This window comes from Callionymus lyra, chromosome 10 (genome assembly GCF_982586985.1).
Source record: "Callionymus lyra chromosome 10, fCalLyr1.hap1.1, whole genome shotgun sequence".
In the NCBI taxonomy this organism is placed as follows: domain Eukaryota; kingdom Metazoa; phylum Chordata; class Actinopteri; order Syngnathiformes; family Callionymidae; genus Callionymus; species Callionymus lyra.
The window spans coordinates 22,239,830-22,255,099 of NC_141827.1; the positions used below are offsets into that span (position 1 = coordinate 22,239,830).

Here is a 15,270-nt window from a genome sequence, read left to right on the forward strand (position 1 = left end):
GTCAACCAGCGCCAATGTAAACACAGAAATTACCTTCCAATTAGAAACGCTAAATGCATTGGACTCGGTATTCTACCATGCAATTAATGCATCCTCCAGTCCCCACCACGCTTCCTCGGATCACTGCGATGGTGAATTTGTATAACGTTTCAGTTCAAGGGCGGTCAATGGAAGTCTGATTGGGCAGGTTGGACTCATCACACAAGTATAAACAGAAGGCTAAACCCTTTGCTTGGTTCCTGGGGTTTTCTACAGGTCACTCGTGCAAGGTAGTCGTACAGCAAACTGGGAAGGTATGTGTGGTGAGGAGGTCAGAGAAAGTCAAGTCCAACTTTAATCGAAGAGAGAATTGTGGGGGAAATTCTTTAATGGCCAACAGCTAAGACCTACTCGCTTTAAATCGCCCTTACCGAAAACAAGCTACAACAAAGTCTTTGTTGTTTGTCTAGATTTCTGTTGTTGGAAATACTAGATTCTTTCTTTTTTTTTGCGAAACCAATGAATGTTCTTTGTGTACAGCATTTCTCCAGGATAATCTCTCTTCATGCCAATTATCTTAATACTAATGAAAAACACGCTTTGCCGTTTTTATTTTTGCCCTTGGCGTGGAAATCAGGGCTTTTCCAGGGTGTCCCACATTTTTTTTCGATGATGTTTTAAGGGTAAAATTTGACTAAAAAGTAAAAATATAATGGGTGAATAATACTATTTTTGAGTGTTTAATTTGTGTTCTTTTAAATCATCAAAAGTGCTAATATTAATCCTCTTTTTTTATTTTATGTTGCATGTTTTGACAAAAAAAATGTTTCATTTCTTAATTTGGTACTTTTTTTTGTATTAAAAAAAACAACATGCACTGAAAAACAGATACTGTGTATTTTGAAAGTAAAGCACCGTCACACCTTTGTACTTTACTCGTGTGCATTTATCCATTAGACATTTTACAGTCAGTTATTAAGCTCAAAACTAGTAAGTGACATTAGTGTAGCCTTTAAGCCTGATGTCAGAGTGGTCTGAAGATGAAAGTTTCCTTGGAAGATAGTCTCTAACAAGCACTAATGAGATTGGTTTCCTGTGCCTTGCAGGCTGCAGATTCGTTTACTATCGATGGCGCTGAACAAGAGTGACCATTAGTTTGGGGAATACCTCAGTGGAGACATCTCTGGCGGCAGGATGGATGAAGCAAACGATGGAGCAAAAACTCACCTTTTTGAGTTCATTTTTGGCCACGTAAAAAAAAGATCCTGCTTCTCTTTGCTTATCCGGTTCTGTGTTTTTTGATATTTTGGGGGTTAAACAACGACAAACATTCAGATGATTCCCCACTTCTCTTACAGGTTCGATTGGCTCTTCCTGTAATTTATAAATTGTGTTAAGTGTCTTATTGAATTTCCCCCTTTCTCACACAGTGCTAAATGTTTAGTATGGATTTTCATTAGAGGCAATGGAGTGAAAGCTCTGTTAGTAAACTATCTTAGAGAGTGAAGCACCCCCAACTGATAACACACGCTATCAGCTTAGAACCACTCTGTGGACAATGGCCCAGAGAAAATGCTCACCTGGGTGTTTTTGCTAGCTTAATTTAAATTTTGTGAATAAAAAAAAAATTGGTGGGTGAAGAGAGATGCTAGAATTAGTTGGAATCATTGAAACTATACAAAAAATAGTTATAAATCGAGATATTATTTTTGAAATAATGTATATGACTATTTATACATACTTTTACACAATTGTTGTCACATTTGATGCTTTTTATATATCTTACTATTCAATTTGTCATGTTTCTCGTTGGCATTCTTCATTTTGATTTGATAAATACACATGTAAAGATTGAAAAGTAATGGACACTTTATTTACTTCTTGTTAAATTAAAAAAAAACAAACATTAAAACGTTAGTTTGCTTGTAAGAAAATAAACTCATTCATTTCTCGCCATGATCCACAAACTGTTGTTAATTCAGGACTTGATATACCTTTGATCGGCTGCGAAAATAAAAGTCATATTAGGAGCGATGCTTCCACGTAGTGGTCAAATATAAGAAACACACCAGTTCATTGTTTCACATCTAGGGGGCGCAAGTCGAGTTGTCGCAGTTTCTCGCGGGATCTTCACGTCTCCTCGTTTGTTTACAACTAGTGAGCTTCCGGTAACGTTAGCAATTTAGCTTCCGAATTTCGTCTCTCACCTTAAGTACGTTTTAAATTAAAAGTCAAGATGGGATGTGACGGAGGAACTATTCCCAAGAGACACGAGTTGGTTAAAGGACCAAAGAAAGCCGTAAAGGTTATTTTAACGTTTATTTTTGAGCACCTTTTTGTGTCTTTTTCGACTTGGATCATTTTGCTAATTGCTAACTAGCCGTCCGTTAAAAACAAATAGATATGTATCGAAAGGACTCTTTGTAAACATAATCATAATCTTGCTATAATGAGTAATTTGTTCCAGAATGTACATATAAATATGAACCCCGGGTTTTATAAGTATAACCTAGCATAACTGATAGTAAGTAATGGCCAAGATGTAATGTACAGCATAAAGCTAGACTTGATGAAATTGTCCTTTTAACGTGGTACATGTTGTATATAAACACGCGTTTAACTTTACTGACAGTACCTGAGTCCATTTTAATAGTACAAATATATTTTTCTAATGTGTACAGGTTGACAAGAATGCAGAGTTGGCCGCAAAATGGAAATATTGTGCCCTGAGCCAGGAAAAGCTCAGACGTCCCATCGTTTCCTGTGAACTGGGAAGGTAAGTGCGGAATTCTGCTTGATATTTTACACATTTTGGTGATTTCGTGACTGTGTTTTTGCTGTTTTAATACAGTTTACAAGTTAAGAACTGGAAAAAAAGCTCACAGAGGAATAGTGTTGTTCATATTTGCAGTTGTTTTGATTGATAAAACTAGATGTTGTTTTCCAGCTTCAAAAATCAACAATATTCCTACCGTTTCTTTTTAACCCTAAAGGAAAAATGGAAACTGCGTTTAAAAAAACTAAAATGTATTCACAGACTCTACAACAAAGATGCCATCATTGAATATCTCCTGGACAAGACTGCTGAAAGACCAAATTCTGAAGCAGTTACACACATCCGTGGAATGAAGGTGTGTTCATATTTTTTTCTAACCTTATTAATTTTTATTTCTATAAATATACACTTTACACTTGTATAACTTGAGTTATATAGTTGTATACAGTAAAAATAATCTGTATTAAACACGCATTTAGTATTAAGGATTCAACTCTCTTCTTCTTTTGCAGGATATTAAGGAACTGAATTTAACCGATAACCCAGAGTGGCAGGGAGAGCGAAGCAATACTAAAGGAGACAGATATGAGGACATGACCTGTGGAATGTTCATCTGCCCAGTTGTTGGGCTTGAGATGAATGGAAAGCACAGGTAACTATCTATATAAATCTTTGTCAAAGTTAATTAAAAGCATTTAGAAACTGAACACATTCTTATCTCAGGATAGAAAAACATATTAGTTCTATCTTCAAGAGACATTTACAATGTTTTTGAAAGTTACTTGGTGTATTGAAACTTTTGATGAAATTCTGTTTAAGAGCCTATATAATCTACTTAATTTGGTTCTTTTTTTGACTAACACCATTCTTTCTGGCTTTCAGGTTCTGTTACCTGCACACCTGTGGTTGTGTGTTCTCTGACCGAGCACTGAAGGAGGTCAAAACAGAAATATGTCACAAGGTAAGAAAAACTTCATTATCAATGCCTGATTTGTATCTGCTTTTTAAGGGGCTACTGAACAGCCAGCAGACCAATTTGGTCTCTTTTTTTTGTATTTTGTTGGATGGCACACAGTTTTGTTCACCTCAAGCTCATTCAAGCTATTATGCTGGTAGTGTGGAATTGTTACACACTTAAATAAGAGTAACAAAGAATGACTAATTTTAATGAGTTTTAAGGCCATTGGATCCACCTCATTGGATATTAAAAAACCTTTTTGTAAGTGACATACTGAGAATATATTTTTTTATAGTTTATGTTACCTTTACGTTTTTTTTCCCTTTAAGTTTCCAATTATTAAAAAAAAAAAAATGTAACATTTAAATGGATACATTTTTTTTCTTTTTGCACAACAAGGACACTTTTTTTTATTGATGTTTGTAGTTTCTGTCAATAGTTGCAAATTAATTTCAATTTTTTTTGTATATTTCATTGTCTCAAAACGTATTTTATTTATGAAGGCTAAATCTGAATTGGCATAATAGTTTCCATTGTGGTCTGGCATAATAGTTGATCAATATGTTGACAGCTAGTAATACCCCAAGAATATGCAGACAGACATTTCTTGTGAATAAAAATGCACAATAAACATACAAACACATTTTAATATGTACTTTTTTTTCCTTCTGCAGTAACACCGTACAGTTATTTTATCACAATCTTGCATGTTCTCAAAATATTGATAAACATACATCAATAAACAAATGTCAAAATAAATAAACATCTTTATGTTGGTTTAATAAGTATGCTTAACCCTTAGTCAGTGTAATGGCTGTACCATAATACAACAAAGCTTAGAAAGAAGCTGAAGAAACACAGCTTTTAAACACAGTTACACAATAAAGCAAATGTTTTTGAATTACACAACTGGATAATAAATAAGAGACAGTTAAGCAATGTGATCTCCTCACTGCAAGAGGTCTTAGTCATGTGCAACAGTCATTACAGAACTCTAATTGTGGTCTTGAATACATACATCACAACTTTGCTTAAAGCAAACAATTACAACTAGATTTCTTCAACATCATGCATGTCATGTCGAATTAGAGGTCTACAAACCAAACCATTTTTCCCATCTATAATTTATAATATAAAAAGTATTAAGTAGTCTCTTAACAACGCATGTCACACTTGAAGCACTCATAATATTGTTTAATTAAATTGATTCTGAATTACATTCATAAACTCACCAAAAAATAATCTTTCATAAAAACTTCTCTGCACCAGCTAAAACTACGACATTAATCTTTGAGAATCCATATTACACTCTGACACATTTGCAAAATGTTCTTAATGTAAGGTCTCTTTACAGTATGTATGAATAATTAGTTTCAAACAGTAATAAAATAAATAAATATTAAATTATTATTATTAAAACGCTTTTTTACACCAGTGCTGCTAGAATTAACCCGCATAGTTTAAAATAAATGATAGTACATGGATAGGAGAGTGTTAAGGAAAGACTCTGACATAAACCTGTTTGACCAGGGAGAATGAAATAAATAAAGAAATATTACTGTGGAGAAAGCTAAATTGCTGGAGCAACCCATAATGAGTAATGCAGATGGAAGATTGTCTTCCTAATTCATGTGTAGACTCAGTTAAATCTTTCACATTGGCCTCAATACTTTGTGCGATACAACACGATGTTTATAATTCTCAGTAATGTTTTCCACTGTTGCCAATAACCATGACTTTCTTATTGGAACCATTGCACCTTGTAACACCTTGTTCCTGTGCCATTGCTCCAGACAGTCCAGGGTTTCTGGGGAAGTCTTGCTTTCAAATTTATTGGCAAACATGCTGTTTTTGTTCATGATCCATGGTAGATCCTTTGCTCCATAGATGCAGATATCATGTACGTAGTGACCTGTGGATTTATAGATTAAATTAAAATTAAATGGATACAATTTTCTGATGCCTTCTACTCAAAGAATGATGTTTAATAACTATAGTTGCTCTAAATGTTGTATTTTTTTATTGAAATTACACTTAATCTTCAAAGAAGGTCATATGAAGTCAACCTGAAGAGACAAAATAATAGCTATCTTTTATCCAGCTCCTCATCTTTTGTTGACGAAATCTTAACTAGTGCACGTGAAGAAGCCGCCTACCTCGGACAGTTTTTCAAAACACACTTTAAGAGCGCCAGAATGATATTGTCTTATATTCTAATTCTTTGATAAAGGGAAGCTTTGTGATTAAACAGAATGACATAAAAAGTACCTTGGCAGCCATTGTGAACTTTGCCTTTTTGATCCCTCCACTTGATAGCCCGGACCTCTCCATCCCAACCTCCATTTACGTAGCTGCCAGGGGCTTCTTGGAAGACAAAAGTAACATAATTATGTAGCAGAAGACATTACATTTACGATTTAATTACATCATAAGGCTGGGTTCCCTAGAGCTAAGATACATTGGTTTAAATTCAACATAAACTCCGTCAAACCTTGTTATTTTTCCCTCTACATTAAGTCCAAATAATATCTCTTATGTATTTGTTCAATAACATACTGTAGACTCTTGAAATTACTTCAATTAAATTCAACAATAGAGTGTGAATATTCAACAGCAATATATCAATTATTATTATTATTTTATTGCATTTTTTGGCTTTCAAATCTCTTTTTTTTTATTTTTTTTTTTTAACATTTATGTTTAAAGTTCATTAAGTGTTTGTAAATTACAAGTTAATCTTCAGTCTGATCCACCTTTACCTTTCAAGTTGTTGAGTGTAACCCAATAGTGCTCATCTGGGCTATATGTGTCTCTGGACCACTCCAGTAGGTCTTTGGCTTTTGGACTTCTCAAAACAAAGTCCACAAATTCCCTTTTTAGTGCGTAGTATGCTGTTCCAAAATATATTTGCATGTTATGTGGTGGAAGACTCTTCTTCCACAACAGACCCTTAACATGAGAACCTATGACCTCCTGGTGCTGGAACTCAGTTCGTCGTCTCATTGATGGTGGCTGCTTAACTCCTGGGGTCATATTTCTCTCTCGCCACTGTTCACTCCCCAAGTACTGTACCAGCTCCAAGTTGGTTTTGATGGGGAAATCTTGCCCACACAGATTGATGACCTTTTTCCAGAGTACCTTGGACCTCACCAAGTCTTCCATGCAGTTCAGATCTGCTTGCAAGCGGGAAAATCCAGCATAGGTCACAGTCTCGCGGCGGCTCGAGATGAAGACATTGGGAAAGCAGCTAACAAGCTTTCGTATGGCCTCCTGGTACTCCAGCGGCGCCTTGGCGTCAATGTGAATGCAGTAAACATTTTGAGGCATGTATATTGCTCGTAGTAGGCGCACAAACAGCTCCAGTTCCTTGTGGACTGTTAGTATAAACGCCAAAGGGTATTTCTCTTCCGTGTGGCTCAGAGGTCTTGTGATGAAATGAAGAGCTTTTGTTAGAGCAGAACACTGCAGTCCAGAATTCAGAATAAATGTGTCCTTCTGCAAAAAAAGAAATTTAAATTATTTCATTTCTGATTCACTCTCAATGTGTTATCCTTATAATATCCCCACAGTCACCTAATTTTTAAACTTTAAAGAGTTCACACAATTCTACCACTACCATAAAACTTGGAGAACACATCAAGTAAATACAATTTAAGTTTAGAAACGGTGAATTTAGGGTCACCGCCTTCATACCTGACAGTCTCTCCTGCGCCATTCCATCCCTGCCTCTGTCTTCGGGAGAAAAGCTCCACACTCGGCGGTAAAAGGTCTGCAGTTTGTTGGCTCGATTAATTTTGGGGCCACTGGCATATTTGACCATATGTAGATTACAGAAAAAAACAATACGCATATCCCAAGGCAGAGCAGGAAACTGGCTTTTCTTTGTTCCAGAGAGGGCATCGTAGCCCTGCACCCCATCTTTCAAACTCCACCGATGACACTTCTGCAAATAAAAAATAATTCAAAGAACGATGAGACAAAAGGTATTTTATAGCTTTTACTCTGCTGGAACTTTAACTTCCTAGAACCTTTTCATGAACTTGACTCTTGTGTATAATTACAGCAGTTTCAAGGAACTATATCTTGTAGTTACTAAAATCTTTTTTTTTAGCTCATACACCACAGCAGGTTCTTTGTGTTGCCCCAAAGCGATTGTAACCCATTGATAAGATGAAGCAGCAGCAATTTTTTTAAATATTTGACATTTTATGAAACCTTTATGTTGCATTTTTTGTTTTACGTGCGTATTTTGAAGATTTTCTGTTTTCCTCTCCTGAAGTTGCTTTTTGGAAGAGCCATGCTAACATTTGTACATGTTTCTTGTTTATCAACTTACCAATGATGACTATAATAATAAAGCAGTCATAGCCGTGGTATCGGATCAGTAGTATCGGTATTGGCTGGTACCCTAATTCAGTGAATAGATGTTGATCAGAGCAACCCTTATTGGAGTGCGATACCGAAACTGCCCCATTCCTATTTAACAAGAACTAGGGACTGAGGCAGCCTGACCGCTTTTGCATCCTGCATGGTTCTGTTTGATTTGGAGAAATGTTTAAATTTGCAAGTCAAAGGAAGGTTCCTTATTTTCTTGTCAATCGTGCGTCACCTGTTCTCTGTTGTTTTTAGGTGAAATGATTTATAGTGTCTGCCATTGTCTGCTTCAAATATTTCTAATATTTAAATATTAATATGTTGTCTCTATATTGTACTGACCAGACAATACGGTAATATCAAGCTAGGTCTTTATTTGGTTGAAAGTAAACATGCATACTTTCTTAACCTTTTCCTGTCCTTTATTTCTTTACCTTACTTAATTTTAATAATTGTGAAGCTGTGTCTGAAACATGTCTCTCTTAGTTAAATGTTTAAGTGTTGCATTAGATTAACTATAAAAAGGCAAGAATTTGGAAATAATGAATTTGGTTATATATTATTGATTTGCTATTCTTTTTTCTCTTTGGTTTTGGTTCTATAGATGTTTTTTTGAATAGACTAGATTGAGTTGTATGGTGTTATTCTTTTTTTTAAAGGACTTAATTTCATTGTAAATGTCTTACAGTTCAAGTTTATTCATGGTTCACTTGGTTCATATTGTCTTTTTGTATTTATTAAGTAAATGAAGTTACATTGTATGTACTACACTACACCTTTGTCACTTTACTGAATAAATTAGTTCCAAAATACATGAAAATAATGATGAAAACCCATTTATATTGTTTCACTGTCCAAAGTTATACCTCAAATTGGTTCGACCTCCCATATATGTAGTCAAATGGTACCGTAAAAAAGTTATAATACTATATAATAGATTGGCTCGCAGTGACCAAAAAGGTTTAATGTTTTTGTTTTAATAATATTTAAGAAACCTAAAAATAAATAGTATGTTTTGAATTGACAGAGGGATAATTTCATGAAACCAGTAGTCACTATTTCATATATTTCTGAACTCAATTGAAAGCCAGTTTGGCTCTCGGAGTTTGGAGTAGTACTAGAACATCCTAGGAGCAACAGGTTTCACAGTAATTTGCAAGCGCTCATCTCTCTTAAATTTCATATTGAATGTGTGTTTTCCAAAGCTTAGTGAGTTTACCTTGGAGGCAGGTCAGCAGGTAGTCCGTCTGCTGCAGAAGTGGGACATCAGTCATGAGTGATTTCTCTGATCTTCAAAGCTGCTACTACATGTGTATTTAAAGATTATGCGTGGAATCCCCAGAGAGCACGGCAGTCATTTCCATCAGAGGTAACATCGGCGGTCGTTCTGTTGGCAGCAACCTGGTTCTTCTTTGAGACCTGTTGCCTCGAGTGAGCTGAGAGTTTTATGCTGCGTCCAACGGAGACTTGTTTTGCATTCGTGTTTGTTTATGTGCCCGACTGAGATGATGAAGTAGCTCTCCCCCCGCATCCCAGTGAGGCTTGGTCTGTCCCTGCCTGGTTACCGACAGTCACACCCCCACCAAACCTGACACAGACGAGGGCACGGAGATCCCAAAGGTTTTCTCTCGCCTCTCCTCCCCCACAGAGTTTCCTACTCACTTGTTTGTTTTTGCCGAGATTTATCAAGCTCCAACCAGTTCCCTGGGATTCTAAATCCACTATCAGCGTGCGGTTTGATGAACTAGGGACCGATCTCCTCGCCCACTACCGTCTCTCAGTACCAGTTCCATGCTCTTACATCCACAGGGTTCTTCCATTAGCTCTTTTTCTAACCATATCAAGCTCCTGTCAACAGCTGTGGTGACAAGAGAACTTTACGTCCGTACTCATGGAGTGTTTTCTTTTTTCTGCTGCTCAGTCAGCTTCTGAGATTATCCCTCTTGTGTGGAACAGAACTCATGGCCGGAGGTCACACCCATAGATCCTGCTTTGTGGTTGCACAATGGATCCCCTGCTGGTGACTCAGGGGTGTAATATTTGTTTTTGGATCAGGGTGGGCGTTATCAAAGCAGGCCGAACTCATGTATTGTCTTTTGAAATACAATTATGTTTTGGTCAGAAAATATGTGGGTATGCATACCGGTGTCACTATTTTTTTTACATTATGAGACAAAATGAATTATGCTGTGCAAACTATACAAACTTCACTAACCAAAACTTCATGTCTTCATATCGTGGTATTTGAACTGATTTTTCATTAATTTGTAACATTTTATCTGCAATCTTTTCCTGATTGAATGGTCTGGTGAATTGAATATTTTCAATGTGTTGCATTACAGTACTTTATATATAACTGATGTTTTAAGATTTATTTTCTCAAAATTGAAAAAAAAAAGAACTGACTAGAACTGCATCTGTTCAAAATGATAAATGACTTTATGACGACCCTTTTTGTTGTTGTTATAAAGCTTTGGATCTACTGCAATTCACTTAAATAAATGTGCTTCTTTCGCCATTTCAGGTGATTTTGATTAAAATAAGATTAATTAGATCAAATAATTACAAATCAAAATAAATGAATCCTTGCATTTCTTTTATCCTTATACTCATGTTGCATCACTTCTTGCTGCACTATCTATTTCTACACTAAAAACAATTTAAATGTAGGTGAACTCTGGTCTTCACTAAAAGAATATAAAGCTATATGATATTTCCTTTTCTAGCCTTCATCAACGGTTTATTCATTCGTTCATTCCTTCCCAGAAGAAAAGAAAAAAAGTAAAATGCAGTCACACGCTATAAATAAGTTGCGTCTGGGACTTAACTAGAGCCAATGGCCAAACATAAACAAACACAAAATCCACTGAGACAGGAAAGGCGTGTGCAAAAATGACCAGTATTTTTTTTATTTCACATCAGTATGTGAAATAAAAAAACGACCCGTCATACTCTTCAATGTCCACATTAACTTTTTTGCTATTTCTTTTTTAAATGATTAAATACACACAAATGCAGGATTGTAGATATTTACTGTAAATTACTTTTTAATGTAAATCTGCAAGTGTTGTAATGTGTAAAACCTGTTTCCAGTGCGGTGACCCCTTTTTAGAAGAAAACCTTGTTGTGCTAAATGGTAGCAAGGAGGAGGTGGAGAAACTGAGGGTGAAGATGGGAGAGAGGCGGATCAAAACCAAAACCAAGGTGAGTTTTCAAAGACTTCAGTGTAAATATATAAACTTCACTTTCTACAATGTTTGATGCATCACAACAATTCAGCTACATCCTGCAATAATACATGTTTATTGAGAAAAAAACAACCTTTGCGTTATCTCGGGGTCAAGGTGACCCGAAGGCCCGAAGACAAATGTGTTTAAGGTATCCCTTGTATTCACCTTGACCCAGAGGCAACACGAGGGATGACAAGCTGGTTGAAAGATTTGAGTGAAACAGACTTTAATTGCATAAAACAATAAATTGTAATTAACACAAAAAAAATGAAAAGATTCTTGGAAATAAAAACTGGATGTTTTATAAGATCTCCACTGTGTTCTTTGATGCTTTTAATAAACAAATTGAAAAAACAAAGTGGATCAATTAAGCAATGAAAACTAAAACTTTTATACAGCCACATGTCCGGATCATAGATAAAGTATTAAAAAAAATGACACTTATTTTCAAATCAAATGTTTTTTGTTAATATTTTCATTTTTGTCCTCTTTTCAGAAATCCAAGAAGAGCAAAAACGGGGAGGTCGTGACAGCGTCGACTGAATCAAAAGGTTTGTCCTTCATACTTTAATTTATCATATTTACTTCCTTTTTATGTTGTTTTTCATCTGAAGTTGGACTGTAAAACTGTTTTAAAACATTCTTCTTCATTCTGACTTCTGTTTTTGTTTCAGAAGCTCCAATTGAACCACTGCCAACCGCAGATGATTCTACACCAAATGGCGCTGAGAGCAGCATGACAGGTAAACATAACATTTTTTGTACGTGTGTAAAAGTTCCCAGAAATTTGTTTTCTGTTCTAGTGTCTTAATGATAATTTGAAAAAAAAAGTGGAAGATTTTTCTTTAATATTCATTTAACCCTTGTGTCGTTCACCTCGACCCAGACACAACACAAAGGATACCACAAACACATTTGTTTACAGGCTCAAGTTAATGGCGATGATGCCAATTAGGCGTTCTAGTTGTATCTTATCAAGGTTCCTCATAAAATGTTGGATGCTTTCTATCCTTTATAATATCATAATCCTGATTTTTTTCCTAATAGCATGACAAACGCTGTCTGTAAACTATGGATTACAAGAGGCTAACAAAACACATTAAAGAAGAAAATTCCTGAATTATATTAAAAAAAAAAAAAATTCATCATGAAATAAGCTGTGATGTAATGCTATGTTCAGAATAATAGCAGTCCAACATGACTCACCAGATAAATCACTGTTTTTGGTATAAAACATAATAATAAATGGAAAATAATTGACCAGCAGGTGTAGTAAAGTCAGTGGAACCATCAGACCCAACTTTAATGACAGGAATACTCCTGGGTCTGTGTGATTGACTAATTAAGTAAAAGGGGCGTGTTCAAAACTCTGTGAAAACTGATGAAAGATGGGTCGTGCCAAACATTGTTCAGAAGAAATGCGTGCTTTGATTAAAAAGTTGATTGGAGAGGGGAAAACGTATAAAAAAGTGCAGGAAATTATCGGCTGCTCAGCTAAAAAGATCTCCAATGCTTTAAAATGGAAAGACAAACTAGAGAGACGTGGAAGAAAACGTAAGACTACCATTCGAATGGACCGACGGATAGTCAGAATGGCAAAGACTAAGCCAAGGGTCTGCTCCAGGGAGATCAGAGACGGTCTGAAGGTACCTGTGAGTGCTGTGACAATGAGAAGACGCTTATGTGAGGCTCATCTACCAGCAAGGTATTGCAAGGTCATGCTGCCTTATGCCGAATGGGAAATGCCCCTGAAATGGGTGTTTCAACAGGACAATGACCCCAAACATACCAGTAAGTGAGCCAAATCTTGGTTCCAGACCAACAAAATTGAGGTTATGGAGTGGCCAGCCCAACCCAATCCCCGGACCTTAATCCAATTGAGCACTTGTGGTGTGACATACAATTTGCTGTTTCTGAGGCAAAAATGCAGAGGAATTGTGGAAGGTTGTCCAATCTTCCTGGGCTGGCATGTTCAGAGGTGCCAGAGGTTGGTTGACTCCATGCAGCACAGATGTGCAGCAGTTATCAAAAACAGGGGTTATTCAACCAAATATTAGTTAACTACTTGTCAGGATTGCTAAATGTTAATATTTTTTCAGTTTATTTAGTAAATATTTGAGTTTGTAATGAGAGATGCCGACACTGCTATTTTTTTTAACACAGAAATATCATCTTTTCCTTCATATTCTGTAAAGTAATTAAATATTGATACTTTTTTCTTTATGATTTGTTGTGCAATACCATGTGCAGTGTTCCTAATGAAAGAAAATAAAAAAATATTATAAGGATTTTGAGCTTTATTCACTTTTTTTTTTAAAAACACTGCTATTATTTTAAACATAGCTGTACATCGTAGCCACATTAAAAAAAAAGACTGCCTGGTCACCTTATACTACAGTAAAAAGATTCAGGTTGTTGTTGAAATTAAACCACTACAGTGCATGTAAAAAGGTCTGAGAACCTACAAAGTCTCGTGACTACTCGCTATTCAGAGTCGGCCATATTGATGGAAGAGGTTGTCGGTGGCTGCATAAGCAACAGTCTTGGAGTGTTTTTCTAAAGATGCTTCGTCCAGAAGAGCTCTCAGAAGACCTAAGATTAGGAATTGTTGAGTGGCGAGAAGCTCTTCAATCCATGGTAAGAAAGATCTTTGTGTGGCGATAAATCAACACATCAGAGACGACTGCTGCCCTCTATGCAGTTAACGTGAACAAGAATAACGATTCTTCTTATAGTTATTCTGTCATTACCTGAACTTCTTCCTCTCTCAATCTCCATCAGATTCGGCCGGAGCTGCTGGACCGTCCAGTTCTTCAAAGCTCATCAAATCATCATCATCATCAGCAACAGCAGCAGCAGAAGCATCTGCCATCAAGAGGTCATACCAAGAAATGGGGGAGAAGTCTGAGGTTTTCAAATCTCTCTTCACGACCCACAGTTCTGCCAAGCGCACCAAAGACCAGACCTCCAACTGGGTCACCCACACCCCTTACCACTTTTAGGATCGCCCTCGCTTCCTGATGAAGCAACGTCCTTGTTTTTTTTTGTCATTAACACGTTTGTCTCTGGCGCCCACTGAGTGTTAACTTGTTGTGGACTGTGCTAATGGCTCCCTCAGCTGTCCACGCTTTGCTTTGCTAATTCCTCCCACGTGTATTTCACCACAGAGAAGGGATGATGGTGTTTGTATTCAGTTTAACAGGCATTTTTAGTTTGCTTTCTGTTTTTAGTTCAGAGTCTTTTAAAATGTATCATGCAAGGTGTGATTGTTGACATTTTAAGATGAATAAAAGTGTTGGATCAGACATTTAATAAGTTTCCCTACGCTTATTTTTCAGAGTGATTAAAAACATCCACAGCCAATCAAATTTGTCGATGACCTTTTGAAAATGACCCCCTTCAGAACCTTCATTTTCTTAACTGCTTAATCCCTAATGGGGTTTGTGGGGGGCTGGAGCGTATCCCAGTTTTTTGGGGCAGGAGACGTGGGACACCCTGGAAAGGACGCCAGTCTGTCGCAGGGCACACAAAGACACATTCAATCACAAACTCATTCCTATTGACAATTTCCCCAAGTTCTCAATCAACCTCTGTATGTTTTTGTACTGTGGGAGGAAACCAGAGTGCCCGGAGTAAACCCTCGCAACACGGGGAGAACTTACAAACCTCTGCACCTTCTTGCTGCGAGGCGGCCGCTTGCGCCCCAAACACAACGAAGACAATTAAATGACTAAAAAATGTCTTCATTTTAAAAGACCACTAGATGGCACTCTCTGTTTGAACCTCCATTGTATCATCAGTATGCATCTGTTTGAACAAAATTCTCTTCATTGAAGTATTTACATTAGAAAATATGATTAAGCCCCGCCCAGTGAAAACACCTGTTTAACCCTAACCACACCTGCTGTGATTGGCTCATAATGGACTCCGCTCTTATAACCTTTCGTTCGCTG

At 36.6% G+C, this 15,270-nt stretch overlaps 2 protein-coding genes across 3 annotated transcripts; one reads left to right on the forward strand and one right to left on the reverse strand.

The window, feature by feature from the left end:
• Positions 1-2,147: 2,147 nt before the first annotated feature.
• rtf2 (replication termination factor 2) lies at positions 2,148-14,626 on the forward strand. The gene is made up of 9 exons (XM_087800775.1): positions 2,148-2,284; positions 2,661-2,755; positions 3,017-3,110; positions 3,268-3,407; positions 3,638-3,716; positions 11,181-11,291; positions 11,814-11,868; positions 11,992-12,060; positions 14,099-14,626. Exons 1-9 carry the CDS (start codon positions 2,216-2,218, stop codon positions 14,317-14,319), a joined length of 933 nt encoding a protein of 310 aa, XP_087656901.1. The 5' UTR covers positions 2,148-2,215; the 3' UTR covers positions 14,320-14,626.
• Positions 4,416-11,173, reverse strand: gcnt7 (glucosaminyl (N-acetyl) transferase family member 7). 2 transcript variants are annotated; one of them, XM_087800773.1, is made up of 5 exons: positions 9,307-11,173; positions 7,407-7,656; positions 6,473-7,208; positions 5,982-6,077; positions 4,416-5,625 (listed from the first exon to the last, which is right to left on the reverse strand). In XM_087800773.1, exons 2-5 carry the CDS (start codon positions 7,629-7,631, stop codon positions 5,366-5,368), a joined length of 1,317 nt encoding a protein of 438 aa, XP_087656899.1. In that variant the 5' UTR covers positions 7,632-7,656; positions 9,307-11,173; the 3' UTR covers positions 4,416-5,365. The 2 variants fall into 2 exon arrangements, with proteins under 2 accessions (XP_087656899.1, XP_087656900.1); XM_087800774.1 differs by having other exon boundaries at positions 5,982-6,074; positions 7,407-11,173.
• Positions 14,627-15,270: the final 644 nt, after the last annotated feature.

What these genes read in the sequence shown, in the direction of transcription:
- rtf2 (XM_087800775.1), top strand. Translation starts at nt 2,216, where the DNA reads ATGGGATGTGACGGAGGAACTATTCCCAAGAGACACGAGTTGGTTAAA. An exon ending in CACACATCCGTGGAATGAAG is followed by an intron (nt 3,111 to 3,267) that starts GTGTGTTCATAT and finishes CTTCTTTTGCAG; the next exon opens with GATATTAAGGAACTGAATTT. An exon ending in AGCGTCGACTGAATCAAAAG is followed by an intron (nt 11,869 to 11,991) that starts GTTTGTCCTTCA and finishes TTTTTGTTTCAG; the next exon opens with AAGCTCCAATTGAACCACTG.
- gcnt7 (XM_087800773.1), bottom strand. Translation starts at nt 7,631, where the DNA reads ATGGGGTGCAGGGCTACGATGCCCTCTCTGGAACAAAGAAAAGCCAGT. An exon ending in TACACTCAACAACTTGAAAG is followed by an intron (nt 6,078 to 6,472) that starts GTAAAGGTGGAT and finishes TTGTCTTCCAAG; the next exon opens with AAGCCCCTGGCAGCTACGTA. An exon ending in AGTTCACAATGGCTGCCAAG is followed by an intron (nt 5,626 to 5,981) that starts GTACTTTTTATG and finishes ATAAATCCACAG; the next exon opens with GTCACTACGTACATGATATC.